Source organism: Channa argus, chromosome 11, assembly GCF_033026475.1.
Source record: "Channa argus isolate prfri chromosome 11, Channa argus male v1.0, whole genome shotgun sequence".
NCBI lineage: Eukaryota > Metazoa > Chordata > Actinopteri > Anabantiformes > Channidae > Channa > Channa argus.
In genome coordinates this window covers 7,620,073-7,638,335 of record NC_090207.1, presented here as the reverse complement: position 1 = coordinate 7,638,335, position 18,263 = coordinate 7,620,073, and the positions used below count along the sequence as shown (strand labels likewise).

The 18,263-nt window shown below is 37.5% G+C and overlaps 1 protein-coding gene across 1 annotated transcript; it reads left to right on the top strand.

Moving 5' to 3' along the window:
* Nucleotides 1-320: 320 nt before the first annotated feature.
* tars1 (threonyl-tRNA synthetase 1) lies at nucleotides 321-16,225 on the top strand. The gene is made up of 19 exons (XM_067521842.1): nucleotides 321-470; nucleotides 1,354-1,431; nucleotides 2,100-2,290; nucleotides 2,991-3,114; nucleotides 4,085-4,209; nucleotides 5,731-5,848; nucleotides 5,945-6,009; nucleotides 6,531-6,609; nucleotides 6,837-6,983; nucleotides 7,625-7,723; nucleotides 8,798-8,964; nucleotides 9,698-9,860; nucleotides 10,966-11,103; nucleotides 12,384-12,461; nucleotides 12,531-12,631; nucleotides 13,425-13,529; nucleotides 13,686-13,758; nucleotides 15,125-15,239; nucleotides 15,375-16,225. Exons 1-19 carry the CDS (start codon nucleotides 411-413, stop codon nucleotides 15,521-15,523), a joined length of 2,175 nt encoding a protein of 724 aa, XP_067377943.1. The 5' UTR covers nucleotides 321-410; the 3' UTR covers nucleotides 15,524-16,225.
* The last annotated feature ends 2,038 nt before the right edge of the window (nucleotides 16,226-18,263 follow it).

Genomic DNA, 18,263 nt, shown 5'->3' with positions numbered 1-18,263 from the left:
TTTTAATGAATGATGGGCATGGATCGTTACTTTCTTACATTTTCGATGTTTGCTGTGTGAATCACATGCCACGCAGGAACACGGAGCTATAATATAACATTACCGTAAAACACAGTATATAGCGTCTTTAAAAAGCCACATTAGGGTGAATGTTTATTTCTTGCCACACTCTTGCAGATGTCTAATAATATTTCTAATGAGAGATTTGATTTATGATGTATGTTCATCAAAGTATTTTTTAAGACGTCAGGATATAATTTAACAGTGAGAACAAATGATGTTATCCTCTGCCACACAAAACACCACCTACTAGCTGTTACGGTAAAGTTGCATCAGAATCGCAATATCCGGCAAATGTCCCGGCGTTTGCCAAAGTTGTCTCTATAAGTGAGGTAGCTTTTTCACCTGTTATGGCTGCACAGACTGTCGTGGAGAAAATGAGCGAATTGCAAGTCAACGAGGGTAAAAAGGTGATGTTTTAGTGTTGTTATCGGCTACATTTAACTTATATTAGCTAGCTAGCAGTCAGATATTTGCTGTCCTTTTACGTCAGCCACTGGGCAATGCGGCACTGAACGTTAGGGGTAGCTAACTATTAACGTGGCTTTACCAAAAATGTTACTCTCAAGGTAACACAAGCCGTCTAATTAATTTTATTTTTATTTCAACATATTTAGTCGGTAAACTGCAGCACATTGTAGAAGCGAGTTCAGTGAGTTTGAGGTGTGGGTAAGCTAGCTTACACATAAACGTTAGCTATAGCCCGGTATGGCTGGGGACAGGGGCTTAACCATTCTCCAAATTCAATTCACAATTCAGAGCATTTCATTTGACCGCATGCTGGAAGGCTCGCACCTGATCTAAACCAGTGCTTAGGGCACTGCATGATTCCCGTATGCTTCCTTTTCAAATCGGCAAATTCCCAATGGAGCGGGTGGATTTAGTTTCATATAAAGCTCCCTTTCAAAATTGGTTTACACGCCCGAAAATCTTTAATAACCAAATCAATTTGGCTGTTATAACTTGGAGAGCGCTGCAAAAATTATAAATTGTCATTGGATCTTTTTCTGATGGATTTACCTGAATACTTCTTGTGAAGAGTCTTCAGTCATACGTTAAGCCTATATAGCTACCAAAAAGAAAGCATCTTGGAAATTATATTTGTGTATAGAGTTGTGTTAGCATGCTCCATATTAGCTGTACACATTTGATGCTAAGCAAAAGTTAAGTGTGTTCCATCTATGTAGAAATGGTTTGTGCTATGTACATTTGTCTGAATCAGCTTAATGCTAAACGTACCTTCCATTTGGTATTTTGAAGAAACTGAACTGAAACTTTTTGATTTTGGGGTAGGGGGGAACTGAAAGTGGTAAAGATGGAGGAAAAAAGAAGGGGAAAGGTGCTGCTGGAGAATCTGGAGGCAGAGCTGAGGTGAGTTAAAATGTCAGGAAGTATCTATATGTTATTATTAGATGCTACTTTAATTTCTTGTTTTACAAGATCCTAAATCCTGTAAGTCCAGTATGTCATTCAATGACTCAGGTTTCAATTCCATAAAGTCTTATTTCTGTGTATGCCTGTGTGACTGCTGTAATGCCAAGCCACACTCAAGCTGTTTAAACTTAATAAATCCAATGCATAAACCTGTTGAACTGACTGTGCATGAAAAGGCATTCTCTCACAATAACCAGAAACGGTGTCTTGACAAAATGGTATAAACACTGTCACATTTGACTTTAAAAGCTAAAATATTGTTTCAAACTAACACATGTATTCCAATTATTTTAGTTTATGGTTTGGTTTCATTCTCTCACTGTCAGTTTACTGTCATTCTGTCTTTGTGTTTCAACTGGATTTTGCTTTTGTTTGTTACAGAATTTAGAAGATAGTTGGCACCTATATTAAATAATTACATACACAATGCAACTTTTTTCTGTATTCTTTATCTTGACTGTCATAAAGTCAATTCATACCTTGCCACTGTTGGAACCTGAGTAGTTTGTATAGATTAAAATCAGATGAAATGTATACACAGTGACTTTTATCAACTACCCCATGTTTACTCACATTTTTTTTTTTTTTTTTTTGTTTCGGTCCAGCTTTCACCACAACCTGGGTATATAGAAGAGCGTCTCAAGTTGTATGAAAAGCTAAAAGCTGAGCATGATGCTCTAATTGCAGAGAGGGCTGCAAAGGAAAGTCGTTCCATCAAGGTGACCCTTCCAGATGGAAAAGTGGTTGAGGCAGAGTCGTGGAAGACCACACCTTACCAGGTGGCTTCTGGAATCAGGTCAGTGTGATGATGGGATTAATGTCCTAAAAGTTGTAAAGGTGTTTAAATAAATGCAATACCTTGCGTGTAGCACAAGGAAATGAATTACATTTTAAAGATTAGCTATGAGGTTTATTTAAACAGCCTGTTTAAAGTTCTAAAACGCTTCAGAACACCCCCATTATAAAAATTGGTAATGTAATTGACGCCTATCAATCTTGAACAATCCACCTAAAGTTGGCTATTACAAGTAGTGTAAGTTTTGCATTGGAAGGTCAAAGAATAAATACCCTGCAAGCAGGGTCTAGACTTGGCAAACTATACCTGTTGATATTGGTGACAAATGATCAGTTCATTATAGCAAACTTAGAAAACCAAGATCCTGTTTTGGGCTTAGATCTATATCAATATTTTACTTATTGCCAATTTAATGTGTACAGAAGTTGAATTTTATGTTTCCAGTTAATAGTGATAAATTGTTTAATCAAAATTTATGCAGAGCTTTAATATAGATTAGAATTTACAGGTGTAATTTAACCTAAAAGGTTCAGTTTAACTCACTATTATTGTGCATTTACTTGGTGTGTTATTCAGTGAATAACCCTCTTTTCTAGTTAAAGTGGGCGTAAAAGGGGTAATCTGAAATTATAATCAATGATTTTTGTAGATCCGCCATTTTATACTTGTTTGTTTGTTTTGTTTTTGTTTCTTCGTTCAGTCAAGGACTCGCCGACAACACAGTGATTGCCAAAGTGAACAACATTTTGTGGGACCTGGACAGACCCCTGGAAGATGACTGCAGACTTCAGCTGCTTAAATTTGATAATGAGGAAGCTCAAGCTGTAAGTACACCTCAGCCCTTGTCTTCCTCATGGTATATCCGTGTATATATAAATCAATTTAGATTTGCATTTACAGAGGGGAAAAATAATATTGTAAATCCATGTTAAGCTTTATCTTCTAGGTGTACAGTTTGGTGTTTTATGAGCACTAAAATTCTACTCACCTGCCAATGTTTAAACTTTACTATGAAGATGCATATAATGTATAACTTAACAAAAGTGTGCATTTCAAATAGTAAAAGGAGTAAAACAAATATTAAAATTTTTGATCAACATAATATTTAATGCACATTTAGTTGGTACTAATGTTGTTTCAAAAGAAATTGAGTACATTTATTAATAAGGATGTAAAGGTGATATAAAGTGAGGACAGGTCAACCCAGCCTGGTATAGTTCAAATAATGAACAATAGTTTTACAGTCAGTAAGAAAACTCTGTGGTCCACTAAGTGTTCGTGCCAGAGACATTAAAAGGATACATGAGGATATAAAACACTACAATCATGCACTGTCTTAAGTTTTAACAGTGGTCTCTCTTGAAGAATCTTGTTCTAAAAATAAAATAAATCAATAAAATAAATCAATGTTATTATTTTTACAACATCCTGAATATTCTGCCTAAAGATTATTTTAAATAATATTGTTTAGTATTTTAAGTGAAATTTCCAGAATCTATCAACTCACTTTCCATGGTACAATACTTGTCAGTAGACTTTTATTGTGAATTGTATAATATATATTTTTGGTCAGCTTTCAGAAGAAGTGATTTACATTGTGGCGTACACGTTCTCAAAGGTTTAAACAAACTGTTTTCACACTGTTCACTGTTTTCCGGATATACCGATTACCCTGATAAGGACACCGATTTACCAACACTTTCATAGTTCACATTCTTGATAAAGACACAAAGGGAATGACTAAACAGTGATTGATTGATTGAAATGACGCAGTGTAATTTTCAATATGTTTAGGTTTACTGGCACTCAAGTGCCCATATCCTGGGAGAAGCAATGGAAAAGGTGTACGGTGGCTGCCTCTGCTACGGTCCCCCCATAGAAAACGGCTTCTACTATGACATGTTTCTGGAAAACAATGAGTGAGTCTTGCATGTTTTGTGTTCGTATTTGTCAGAATAGATGATTATTTAAGTTGGTATTATTTTGGTGTGTACTTATACAGGTGCTGTCAGTTTGGATAAAGAATGCAAAACAGGTGGATCATAATGCTGTCTAGCTGCATTTCTTTAGGGGGTGGATTTTAAATGGAGTGTTTTTAGATCTCCCAACATGACTGGGACCCAAAAAGTACAACAGTGAGTCAAACAAGTATACAGATAAGCAAATAACTGATTACTTTCTGGAATAGGTGTGGTATATCTTAGTTGGGCAGATAAGGATTTTGCCCTGTTTCAATTATGGTCCAATTAGTTGTTGTTTAACATGCTGGGGCCTGGACCCTGATTAATTACCTGAACAATTAATCTTCCTGGCAGACTATCAGTTACATTTCTGGTATCAAATCCATTCTGGTGAACTGTCTTGCAGTATGAGCAGCCCCACATTCTAGTTTCCCTCTTGGCAGCTGTGAACATATCTATTATTAGTGAACTTTTTAATATTACTGGAAAAGCATGGAGACAACTGTGATAATAAATAAAACTATCCTGGACATGAGCAATAGTGTCTGCATCTTCCAGCCATCTGCAGAGCAATATTATTATCCTCATGTAATTCTCCTTACATTGTAGCGTTACAAAGTAAATTCATATTTTGAATAATTTTGGGAACATTGGTTACACAAAGAAATCACAAATTCTGGTGACGTGGAAAGGCAACAAAAATGGGAAATGCGAATTGTTATGGCAGGATAACAAGGGGCAGCATAGTGGTGGAGAGGATGGGGAGTACCCCTGATGGCTCTAGACTCGTGAGGTGCTTCTGGTCAACAATGGTGACTTCTTAACAGTTGTCCAAGGTGGGACATATCACATATGTAGTATGTATTGGAACAAGTGACAGATAAAAGGACCATGGGCTGGCATATTTTTTTTTTTACAGGCTTGTAAATCACAACATATTGTGCAGGGGTGTTCATTCTGTTTTAGATAATCAGTTTATATTTACTTGAAATGAAGAACTAAAGATATTTTTTGCCAAAGTTTTGAAAATGTGTTAAGATGCCCTCAAAAATGTCAACACGTCTTCCATGTCAACAACTTTTTCAATTGACCTTTCCCTGAAGCAGGTGCATTTTTCCTGCTTCAGGAAAGTGTGAGGAGTGCTGTCTAATTAATTCCACATCCTCCTTAATGAAGTCAATTTATGCTAATGACATTCTTGGAGACTGTTTTTTCCAAGGGTATTTTGACATTACTGAAGCCCTAAAGCCAAGGACCTTGTAGTATTTGCTCATGCTTGGCAGAGGTTATCCGTTTCTGGAAGTCAAATAATTACATTGGTGGACGAAAGGTCTGGTCACATCCACAGTGCCCTCTGGAAATTGGGGAATGCTAAATTTAGCATTTGAGACATTTTGCATATTCATGCAGGCTACATGGTGAGAAAGTTATTGTTGGTAATACTGATTGTGTTTTGTTTCTCTTGATTTATTTGGACAGGGGTGTATCAAGCAATGACTTTCCATGTTTGGAGAACTCGTGCAAGAAAATCATCAAGGAGAAGCAGCTGTTTGAGAGGCTGGAGATAAAGAAGGAAACTCTGCTGGAAATGTTCAAGGTATATGAAGGGTTTACCAGACAGATCACCTCACAAAAAGGGGAACAACATTAAGGAACATTGCAGGGCAATAAAACCACCTTGTGTCCTTTACAGTACAACAAGTTTAAGTGCCGAATTCTGAATGAGAAAGTCACTACTCCCACTACCACAGTGTACAGGTGAGTCCAGTGCATGGAAATGGTTTTTAAATTTAAAGCCTATTTGTACTGACCTTCTCTGTTTCAAAGTCAACAAATCCCTGTGACAATACCCAAACCAACTATAAATTAATTGTCTGTGTATCCAAATCCTGAGATAAATTATTATTACCGTCCAAAAACTGTTGAAAACGCACAGTTGAGCAACATTATTCCACTGGATGACCCTGTTGTTTTGAATAATTCCACATACACCATCCTGCTGCCAGAATCATCACTGTCACATTTAAAAATGGTGCCAAAAAAATACATTACTCCTGTTTTGAGTAACACTTGTTATAAACCACAGAGGCACCTGCTGTAGGAGATTCTTATTCCTTAAAAGGTAGGTCAGGTGGAAAAATGTGAAAGCTGGGATAACTCACCCTTGGTTTTAGTCTTGTGAAATTTGCAGACTAAAATATATCAAATGCAATTATTATCCTAAAAACAAATCCAAACAAGTTTCTGTTTTCAAAATTAAACGGTTCTCTGCATTTCAGGTGTGGCCCTTTAATTGACTTATGTCGAGGGCCCCATGTGAGGCACACTGGAAAAATCAAATCACTAAAGATCCACAAGGTAAAAACTTTTGTTTTCAGTTGTGCTTTGTATACAAGTTGTATATGTGGACTTTTTTCGTTGGCTAACTAAGTACTGCAGTCTGTGTCCTGAATGCTTGGCAGTAAGTGCAACTGTCTCTATTTTTAGACTAGTTTGGGTTTTTTTGTTTAGCGCTTTTTCCTCAAGAGATTTGATGCACCTAAAAGAATGATAAAAGCTAAGTTACTCCTTTTGTGTTGTGCTAGAATTCATCTACATACTGGGAGGGAAAGGCGGACATGGAAACCCTCCAGAGGATCTATGGAATCTCCTTCCCTGACCCCAAAATGCTCAAGGAGTGGGAAAAGTTTCAGGAAGATGCCAAGAACAGAGATCACCGCAAACTGGGACGGGTATGAATTTAAATACGAACAGGGTGCTGGTTAGCAAAAAAGTTGTCGTCAGTAGTAATTATATCATGGTCTCCTATAGGTTTTAGTTTTATGAAGGTTGGTTATTTACAGTATGCTGGTTTTAAGTTCCTAAAACTGTGGTCTGGTAAAGAACCATTAACATTAACCATTATTTCTGGTAAAGAACCATTATCCAATGACAAGGAAAGCCAAATACTTCAGAAGAATCTCTTACCAAGTGAACTAATATAAAGTTTCAGTTTAACTCTCTATTATTATAATAATAATAATAATAATAATAATAATAATAATAATAATAATAAAGTAGTTTTGTTTACAGTTTATTGTTCATTTGCATATCAATGCAGGAAAAAATGAGAATTGCACATTAGGACCCAGTTCAGTTGTCTAATGTCTAATTCATTGATGACAGAGAAATGACATTCCATGTTTTTCTCTTGCTATTGTTGTTGTCATCTTTGTCCAGGTGTAGAAAAACAAGTTAAGCAGGAGACAGTACATCAGACAAACCCCATATGTAATGAGTTGTTGCAGTATTTCAAATCGAAACCAGTTTGGCTTGAATAGTAGTTTTTTTAATTTTCCATCACACTAACAAACCTTTTTTTTCTTTCTTTTAGGAGCAGGACCTGTTCTTTTTCCATGAATTGAGTCCAGGGAGCTGCTTTTTCCTTCCGAAGGGGGCCTTCATCTATAGCTCCCTGGTTGAGTTCATTAGAGTAAGTCAGAGCTGCCAGACCTATAGTGAATAATTGCTGTGATATCACTCTAAACTTTAAGATACAAGAAAAGGAAGAGGATATACTGTACTGGGGCAAAAACTTGACATTTGCAGAGAGTTGAGGGACGGGAATGATTTCTACATATCCTCATCCTAACTGATAATAGATTTTTATTGCCACCGATATATTGCCCGAATTTTACACCCCTGTCAGTATTTTATGCAGTACACTGAACTTTGTCATAGCCTTGAAACTAAATAACAAAGGACTAATTAATCAAGTCTTAGAAATCAAGGCCTGTGCTTATAGTATAAAAACAAAATATAAACATGTCCAGGCACATTAACAAAATGCATATCCATAACCTCTCTTTCTACAACAACAAGGCTGTTAATAGATGTTGACATATCTCATTTGTTAGTGAGGTAATACAAAACTACTGCTCATTGAGTAGTTTACCTTTGAACAAAAAAACGTACTTGTACACAACCCATAGTAAGCTATTTTGGAATTCATATTTAAAGTAAATGCATGCATGTAAAACCAATCAGATTGACAAAAAGCACCATTGGACCTGTTTTATTATGAAGAGCCAGACATATTAGTATGATGTTATAACATTCACTTTGTTCGTTTTCAGTCAATACAGTCACAATGTAGTGCACATAAGAAGTAATTTCGTTGCTTTAATTTAGTAAAATAGATTTGACAAATTAAACCGTTCTGCCTGTAACATATTCATAGTCTTGGACTTATGATAAATTGCCATTTTATTCTTGCTATGGTTTTTTGGCTTTAAATTTAAAACGAGATTCTAATCAAACAGTGATGTGACCTTGCACTAGTACAAATATCATTTCAGCAAGTTTGCTTTGTCAAAATGTCAAAGCTTATGGATTTCTGTATGTTTTGCAGGATATGTGTTATGTATTGGTCCTCGGGTGTTGACATACCTTGTTCTAAATAGGCTTTGTCGTTGTGTTGTAAAGTATTTGTGAAGATTCTTGTGGTATGTCAGCAGCCTCTAAAGACTGACCTTTTCTCAAAAGAAAAAAATGCTGTCTTTTGCAGAGTGAGTACAGGAAGAGGGGTTTCCAGGAGGTGGTGACGCCAAACATCTACAACAGCAAACTATGGCAAACATCAGGCCATTGGCAGCACTACAGTGAGAACATGTTCTCTTTTGAGGTTGAGAAGGAGACCTTTGCCTTGAAACCCATGAACTGCCCTGGACACTGGTGAGGCCTCCTGAAATTCAGTGGTGTTTTGAATGACTGATTTTAATTTCAGCAAGACAAAATAATAACACACCAACCTCTGTTACATACTGTTAAATGTATATTTTATGTAATTTTATTCCTGTACTCAGAGACAGCAGTGTATGTTGGAAGCGGGACTGTTTGTTCTTCTCCAGCATGACTTATGCGGTTATAACTTTGGAACAACATTTCGTTTAATATATAGCCAAAAAGCCTAACGGTACCATGGCCAATTATGACAACAAAGCAATGTTTTCCACACTTTAATGGCTTTGTAAGACTTTGCACAGGGGTTTTGTTATCAGTAGTTCACTCTGTTTGTGAAACAGCTTCATATTTCACTGGAGCAGTAGTTTGTCATTCTTTTCAAACTCAGTTTGTAATTGACCGATACTCTTGCTATGTTTCGGATGGTGAGTGACCCAGTTCAATTTACTGCTGAATGCTGCATTGCAGTAAAGCGCCAGACTGCAGCTCTTTGTATTCAAATCTGTTATCTCCCTTTTACTATCTACACAGGCTTCCTCTCTGGAGATTAGAATGAAATGGAAATTTAGCTTGCAGCCACATTTTGTCAGAATTTTGATTTGCACTTAAATTTTGAGCTCAGTGTTTCACAGTGATATTGAACCTGTGAAAGTTTTCCTTTAATGTGATAGTTGTAAGTTAAAGTTGGCGCTAATTTTGCACATTTGTCACTGTTTCGAATTAGTCTGATGTTTGATCACCGGCCTCGCTCCTGGAGAGAGTTGCCCATTCGCATGGCCGACTTTGGCGTCCTGCACAGAAATGAGCTATCAGGAGCCCTGACTGGCCTCACTCGTGTCCGTCGCTTCCAGCAGGACGATGCTCATATCTTCTGCTCCATGGAGCAGGTAAGTTTTAGACAAGTTTTAAAGTAATTTTTGTCTGAAATAAAAACAAAATATAAGGTTATTTGACAGAACCAGGAGACTTGGCTTAAAGGAAAACTCTACACTAACCATCAGCCTGTTCACAAATGATGGAGCACAGCTGCAAATATGAAGGAAAATTTAATAACACCAGTGGGAGCCGTGTAAAACAGATAAAGTCTGAGAAGGGAAGAGAAAGGTTTATGGGCAACTGCAGGTCACAGAGGAGCCAGTGTGCACAACTCCCAAGTCTTCATGAGTCCAAATATGTGCATTACACTTCAAGACAGGATTTTATTCACAGCACTGTCACATTTTTATAGTAATGTTTAAAAAATAAAATACAGTAGATATTTTAAATCACTGAGACAACACTAACGTGGGGGTACACTACAGTAATACATTGTGCAATTTAGACAAGTGGATTTCTGGGGGAAATAATTTCTGGTAATAAGACAAGTCTACAGCCTGATGTAGCAACTTGCATGTTAAGTTCTTTGATCAAAGAGATGCACTGTCAATTTTGATACACACAAACAGGATTTTTGAAGTAGAGATTTCTCAATTAGCCTACTTTATATCTAGTGAAATAGTAAGTTGCAGACAGAATGCTGCTGAATTTGGCTTTTTTTATTAGTGATTGAAGTGTAGTCCCTATCAAGTTGATGATTAACAACTTCATGTGCATAAGAGCAATTCCATCTCCTTTAGTCTGTACTGAAACCAAAATTATTTAGTTAGGAAACTTAACTAACGGAAATACAGACCAAAAACAACAGATTCCAAAAAGAGCAGATAAACGGGTTTGAAAACAACTTAAAATTATGAATGAGTCTTACCTTTGTAAAGGTTCAAACATCCAGATTTCTTGCATTTGTCGGCAGTGCATTATTGCCCAAAAGGGACTTCATAGCAACTAATTACACAATTATGAATAAAGGCTCCAGTATTTAAATTATCTACATTACATCTTAGGGTATTTAATAAATAATAATTCTAACAACAAAAGCGTATGTCACTTATTAAACTTGCATCCATGTCCAGACGGATGGCACACATTCTATTCCATTTCGTGTTTGACCCCCAGATTGAGCAGGAGATCAAGGGCTGCCTAGACTTCCTGCGTACTGTGTATAACGTGTTTGGCTTCACTTTTAAACTCAACCTCTCCACAAGACCAGAGAAGTTCTTGGGGGATCCAGATGTCTGGGACCAAGCTGAGAAGGTAAATAAAATGCCTCTTAATCACATTTTCAAACAACTATAAGAAACCACAGTAACAGAAGAGTCTCCCTGGAGAATAAAGATGCTTTAAGAATGTGTAAGTTAAACTAAGCTACATTGAGTATTGTGTAGCTCTTTTTGGGGGGTTTCTTGTGACACTCTCCTTCCTGAGACAACTTTAAACCTGACAGATGAATCTTTAGAATCTGTGTTAAATGATAGATAAAACAATCCAGCTTGGCACCTTTATCAGTAGCACGAGAGCACACATTAGTTTGGCAAGCCTTTAGTGGCCGATTCTGAATGGATGAAGTCTGTTGACAGACACAGCACCATTTTCCCTCTTGATCAAATTGTTTTTATTATATCTATGGTACATATCATGTGAAAAACATGTCTTTATGATTTGCATTGTCAAGAGTCTTTTTACAATGCTGAAAAAATTCCCTGCAAAACATGATGATGCTTTTTACAGTCTCCACCATGTCCCTTCTCCCCCACAACACACTGTAGTAATTTCTGTTTGGTCTTTGGTGCCAACAAATCACCAGTACTGGCCATCACATTAATTCTTCAGTAAAATGGGAGCAGTGTAAAATGCAGAAAACTGTACATATTTAGCACTACAGTCTATATTGGTTCTTTTTTTTTTTACATTTAGTTATTTTGTGAGCTGCGTCAGTGCTCTGTCCTTAGTACTCAACTTTACCCATTGTAAATGCCTTATATTGCAACATTTTTTTTATCTTGGCATTTCATTAACCTACAATTAAGTGGCTACAATAAAAATTTAAATATTACTTTGGTCTCTTCAGTCCTTCAGCTGACAGAGATTTTAAACACTGCACAATAGAGTGATAATGATGATGCCCCCCTCTGAAATTAACAGGCACAGTTCTCGGATTAGAATTATTTTTTTAAGAGGGAAAACACAAAAAATGATTACCTTGTAAGGAAAAAAATTCCTACAGTCAAGACTGTCTTTTTATAATTAATGAATGCATGCACAAAGGTGGAAAATTATATACACAAAAATGACTTGGTATAGTGACTGGAAAACATCTTGCTGCTCTTTTTCCCCTCGCCTCATTACCTTCCACAAGAACCTCTAAAATATTGGGATGTTAACTTTTCTCAGTTCAGTGATTAGTTCCAGATGAAGAAAATGTCAAGTCTGAATTTCTAACTTTGCTTAACATTACTGTTTACTTCAATGTTGGTCAGTCATTGATATTTTAACAAAGCACTAATTGTTTTGTTTGTTTTTTTTTCCCCCCACAGCAACTGGAGAACAGCTTGAATGACTTTGGGGAAAAATGGGTTCTCAACCCAGGTGACGGAGCTTTCTATGGACCAAAGGTGAGTGGTGCACTGCAGTGATGATGTTTTGAAATGGCAGGAAGCTCATTACCTGTCCTTTCTATGCAGATTGACATTCAGATCAAGGATGCCATTGGTCGGTACCATCAGTGTGCCACAATTCAGCTTGATTTCCAGCTCCCGATCCGCTTTAATCTCAGCTTTGTTGGGTAACTATTGCTTTTGTTTAAATTTACAAGAAATGCTTGTGTATAATAAATGTATAGTAGGACATTTTTGATTAAGCGGCCATACCACTGCAACCAGTGACGGGTAAAGTGAAAAACATTGATTATCTCATTACAAAGGCACCTGGAAGGGTGGGATATTTTAGGCTGGCTGGGTCAGAGCACCTGCAGTTGTCAGGATCTACTAAAGTGGAAGAGAGGTTAACCAGCTACAGGGTTGTGGCCAGTCAAGACCTCACCAATGTACATGGGGGAGTGAAGGCTGTGTAGTGTGATTCATTAGAGAGCGACCATAACTCAAATTGCTAATACTGGCTCCCAAAGAAAAGTTTGTTGCATTTAGGGCTGTAGCCATAAACTGAAAAGTGCACGTGAGCATCAGAACTGGACCAGGGAGCAGTAAAAGAAGGTGGCCCGGTTTAATTAATCACGTTTTCTACCACGTTGGCCAGGATGCATTATGGGAAGAAGGCAAGCTGGCAGAGACAGCCACTCATGGAAACTGTATTCCTTCATGGCGGTGGCCTCTTTCAGCAGGATAATGCACCCTGCTGACATTCATAATGTTATGGCTGATCGGTGCAGCTGCTTCACATCTAAATCTGAAGAAGTATATAGGTCTCAGTAGCCTCCTCAGAGTTGAAAATGTTTGCTTTAAGCTACTATTTATCTAAAACCTTAATGGTGCAGCCTGTTTGAGAACACACCAGTTACTCCATGTGACAACTTCTGTTCTCCTTGTTTTTTTCCCCCACACATTCAAATATTTATGTAGTCATGATGGTGATGACCAGAAGAGACCAGTAATCATCCACAGAGCCATCCTGGGATCAGTAGAGAGGATGATTGCAATTCTGACTGAAAACTATGGAGGCAAATGGTTTGTAAACAAAAGTTAATAGACCAGATTTTAATATTTTTGTTGTTTCAGTAGTTTGATTTTCAGATTCATGGTACAGCAACGGTGTGGAACTGTAAATATTAGCAAAGACTGTCTGCCTACTTATTAACTAAATGCAAATACGTCCTGTTGTAGGCCTCTGTGGCTGTCTCCTCGTCAAGTGATGGTTGTACCTGTGGGACCAACCTGTGAGGAGTATGCTCAGGAGGTAAACACTGACCTACAGCGCAAGCGGTACTTTTAAGTCATTAGGTGCTTTATTTGTCACACAGGTAAAATCCTTCCACTGCTTCTGACATTCACAATTCTGCATCTTAAAAAAAAAAACTGTCTTCTGTGTGCATTCAAAACTGACTTGCCACTTCATGCTGGTGTTAGCTCAGGTTGCAAGTTGTTATATTAACATAGTACCCGCTTAAGCAGTTGGTGGGATCCAGAAACTTTGAAACCTGTAAACCAAAAGTGACAGATTGTTTGGGCAATAATTATTTTGAGCAATTTTCAAACAAGGCTACTCCCCCCCCCCAAAAAAAGTTGCAGTGGACTGTAGTTTATCTCCCAACATATGTCTTTTCAGTCTTTAGAAAAAGTCACTGTGATGTCAAGATAGGGCAGTACCATCAGTGTAAATCTGCAATAAATACTTTTTTGGAAGATGGGAGATAGAGCTGAGTTATATGGCCTATAAGTAATTTAAGTCTGTCTTGCAATACATCTCACTGTATTTTGAAATCTTGAGTCCCAGTGGCATATGTCCACAGAACTGAAACCATCAGTCAAGTCCAAACGGTAAATGGCCCCAGTCTACAATAATTACTACTGCAAATGCCCTTTTACCTTCTTTGTTCCTTTCCCTACGAAACACCCTGAACTATCCAACATGTCTATTTAAAAAATTTGACAGTGCAATGAGCAGTAATGTTACTAAAATGTGCAGAGTGGATACAGGTTAGGAGCTGTATAACACATTAGGATCTTACATGTTCTATTCATTCAAGATGTAGTCTTTTCTCTGAACTTCCCCTCCATGACTGACTGTTCAGTGTAAACACTGAATCTACCAGTTTTATTAAAAATGTATTTGCAGGCTATAAATAAAAGCATAAACTTTTAGTTTAGAATCAGGACCTGCAGGATTTAATTTAGGTAGCTGTTGGAAAATTGCTAAAGTCACTAGGTTTATTAATACACTTTTTTTAATTACAGCAGCCTGTTTAAATCAACATTTGATGTCTCCTGCAATTTACATATTATATTTAATTTGACTTTGTGCTAAGGATACTTGGTATACAAACATTTCAACTGATCTTATTGTCAAGTCAGTTATGCCACCACTCAAACATACTGAGAGGACTGACATTAAATAAGCTAATTCACTGGTTGAATTAATAACTACATTTCTATTTTATTTTTTTCATTATTTGCTAGATTGTTAGAGTATTGGTGTTGTGCAATGCTCAGTCTTTGTTTTCGGGGTAAAAAGGAGTCAACTTCTACCTTATTCCATACAGTAATGTACAATAATAAAAATAGCAAACATCTGGACATGGACTTAACTGTAGGTTCTTTGACAGGTCAAGCAGGAATTCCACAACAGCGGCATCATGACTGATGTGGATCTTGACCCAGGCTGCACCCTGAACAAAAAGATCAGAAATGCACAGTTGGCTCAGTACAACTTCATCCTGGGTCAGTGGCAACACTCTTTGTCCTCTTCTTCCACTTTATCCCATCCTTACTGTTCATCTAGATACAGATTGTCTTTTGAAATTAATGTGTTTTTTTTTTTTTGTTCTGTTTTGAATGTTCCCCTGCTTGGAGCAGTGATAGGAGAGAAGGAAAAAACAAGCAACACTGTGAATGTACGCACCCGCGATAATAAAGTCCACGGTGAGCGCAGTGTGAAGGAGTGCATTGAACGTCTGAAGCAGCTCAAGGATTCCAGGAGTCGCAATGCTGAAGAAGAATTCTGAGCTTAAATTTGCTGCTATCAGCTCACCCTGCTTCCAACAGTAACTCGAGTCTGGTGACAAAGGGCCACATGGTTAAAATAAGTTCTCGGTGAGGGATAAAACTGCTTCCACATTATTGCCCAGTCTTTGCTTCATGATCAAGAAATCCCATTTTCCAGATTCAGGAATTGTCTTCTTTCCCTTGGTGTCTTCCATTGCATCTTTACTGTCAATGTTTTGGTTATAAATGTGTTATTGGTGCTCTAATCCACAATGAAGTAGAATTGTCCACATTACAACTAGTGAGGCTCTAATCTAATTAGGGCTCCAAATTTCTTGACAGAATATCTCTGTAGCACTGAATAAACTGTACCATTAAACCCCTCTAAAAACATTTTACCATTTATAACGAGCTGAGGGGAAAATGTTTTTTTTTTAAAATCACGTCCTTTGTATCAGTCATTTCCTCAGGGAATTGTACAAGTTACAGTTTTGATACTTAAACATCTATTATTGATGTGGGGGTGTGTGTGCGTGCTGCTTTTTATAAGATACAAGATGGGGCTCACCTTTCTCTTCCCATGGGGAATATCAGCACCAAGTCTTTACTTCAGAGGTGTGTCATCTCAGTTATGCTGCTGCAAACAACTCTCTCTGTAGGTCACCTGTATCACAATTTGAAAATAGAAAATCAGTACATCAATAAAGTGAAGTATTGGCAAACATCTTGTAGCCGACAAAGTCTGTAATACAGTTTCAGGTGTGGGTTCTAGAGGTTTCTTTAAGACATGTTTTTAGGTGCTACTGAGTGTCCATTACTTATCAAATGTAGTTTTTAAAAGTCACGACTCAGTTCACAAGTTCAGGATATTCTGCATATTTAGGGAAAAGTTGAAGTTCAAGACTTCAAAACATCCAATTTTCCACAAGAGGCAGAATTGAAGAGATGAGTACCGGTGTGGTAAATGTGGATCCTTATCACCATCCTCCACTAGTGCACCATCACTTAGGAGAGAAATCAGTGGTGTTCTGGAGGGTAAACACTTGGTACATCTCATTATTACATGCTTACTGAACTCTTGAGACCATTTACCATTGCTGTCTGCTCCATTAAACCAAAGCACGAGTGAAAAGTTGATACTTGTGACTGACTTGCTTTATTCTGAAGAATTTTAAAAACTAATAACTTTAGCTTTTGTAGTTGTTGTTTCCAGGTACATGTAACTAGCTGGATAAATCTTGCAGTAAAACTCAGCCTCTGCATTCATTTTGAATTCAGTCTGCTTGTATAATGAGAAAATATATCATCAAATTGAGGTGACATATACTGTACAGTCTGTAAACATTGTCCTAAAGTCCCCCTCTAAGTCACAGTACATTTCCAACCACTAGTGGGTGCCATGTCTGTATGCTCCCCTTGTCCACCTAGTGACAGAGTAGTGAGAGTACTGTGTCTCACTAACAGCTGGAAGAGGTGGCCCAGCACTGAATAGACCTTTTGAGGAACAAAAACACACCACAAACAGTTTAGTAAGAGCTTTAACTATTCCATTCATTTAATCACTCTTTGCTTGCTTATGAAGTACTTAACTTACTTATGGTTTTACATTTGGAAATTAACGCTGTGCTCCTGACCCTGTTAAACTAAGAAAAAAACCTATTTAAATTATACAAACTTTAAGCAACAACATTAGCACTAAAGTCAAAGTGAAAGCTGGTGTCACAGCAGCAGAAGTGACTGAAAAGACAGGCTAATGAAAACAGATGTTGCCAGTAATCAGAAGCAACCAGTATTTTGGCCAATATAGACTTTTCAGTAGCAAATTTAATAATCTCACAGTGTGTGTAGGTCTAAATAGTATGTTTACTGAGTATGAACTAGTTAAAACATGTCTCTAAACTGCATTGAATGTAAAGTTTTACTTAGGGACTTCTGGAATTGTTACTGCAAATGCACAAAAACTAAACAATTGTCCTCTGCTAAAATTAACCAAAATCACACTTAGTCATTATTGGAGTTATAAATAGTAAAGCGAGAGTAGAGAAATAGGAAATAGGAGAGTAACACTTAAAGAAATCAGGTATCAAATTATCATTGTATTGGTGTGAGGACACCCCCCATGTCAAATCCAGCCACAAGGTGGAACAGCTGAACCAGTGTCTTGTGGGAGGGAGGGAGTGGGGCTACTGTCAGTGGAGTATGGCAGAGAAAAACATTTTGATAAGGGGTTAATGAAAAAGTCAATGGGGTAGGAGAGTGTCAACAGACAGAACAAGACGGCCAGAAGTCACTGGGGATTTAGCTCGACTGTTGACTCTCAGCCTTCCTGTGAATCCTCGCTCCCTCTTGCCTCATTGGATCCTTCCTCTCTGCTTCACTGGCAACCTGGCCATGAAGGGTCACAACGCTTCAATGAACTGAGCAAACTTTTCTTTCTCTTGCCACACATGTAGTGCAAGGTATCGATTCACAGGTTTTAAAAAAAAAAAGCCTCACCGCTGCAGCTCTTTATTTAGACGATGTTGGGTAAAGTCATGGTATGGAGACTTTACAAGTGAGCTCTCTCTTTATGACGGAAAAACCCAGTTAGTCCGTGGTTTTTAAAACCTTATTTCCAAACCAGACGTACGGTACTTTATGCTACATTGTACTACATCCCTCAAAAGTCATTTTCTCCTAGTAACCTTATGCCTCAACCAGTTGTGGTGAGTGGAAAGCAGAAAGAAAGCGACAAGAAGCAACGGGTAAAAATAATAGGTT

Excerpts from the sequence above, each read along its gene's own strand:
- tars1 (XM_067521842.1), top strand. The coding sequence starts at position 411 with ATGGCTGCACAGACTGTCGTGGAGAAAATGAGCGAATTGCAAGTCAAC. Across the intron at positions 11,104-12,383 it reads TCTGGGACCAAGCTGAGAAG|CAACTGGAGAACAGCTTGAA; the intron begins GTAAATAAAATG and ends TTCCCCCCACAG. Across the intron at positions 13,759-15,124 it reads GTGAGGAGTATGCTCAGGAG|GTCAAGCAGGAATTCCACAA; the intron begins GTAAACACTGAC and ends GTTCTTTGACAG.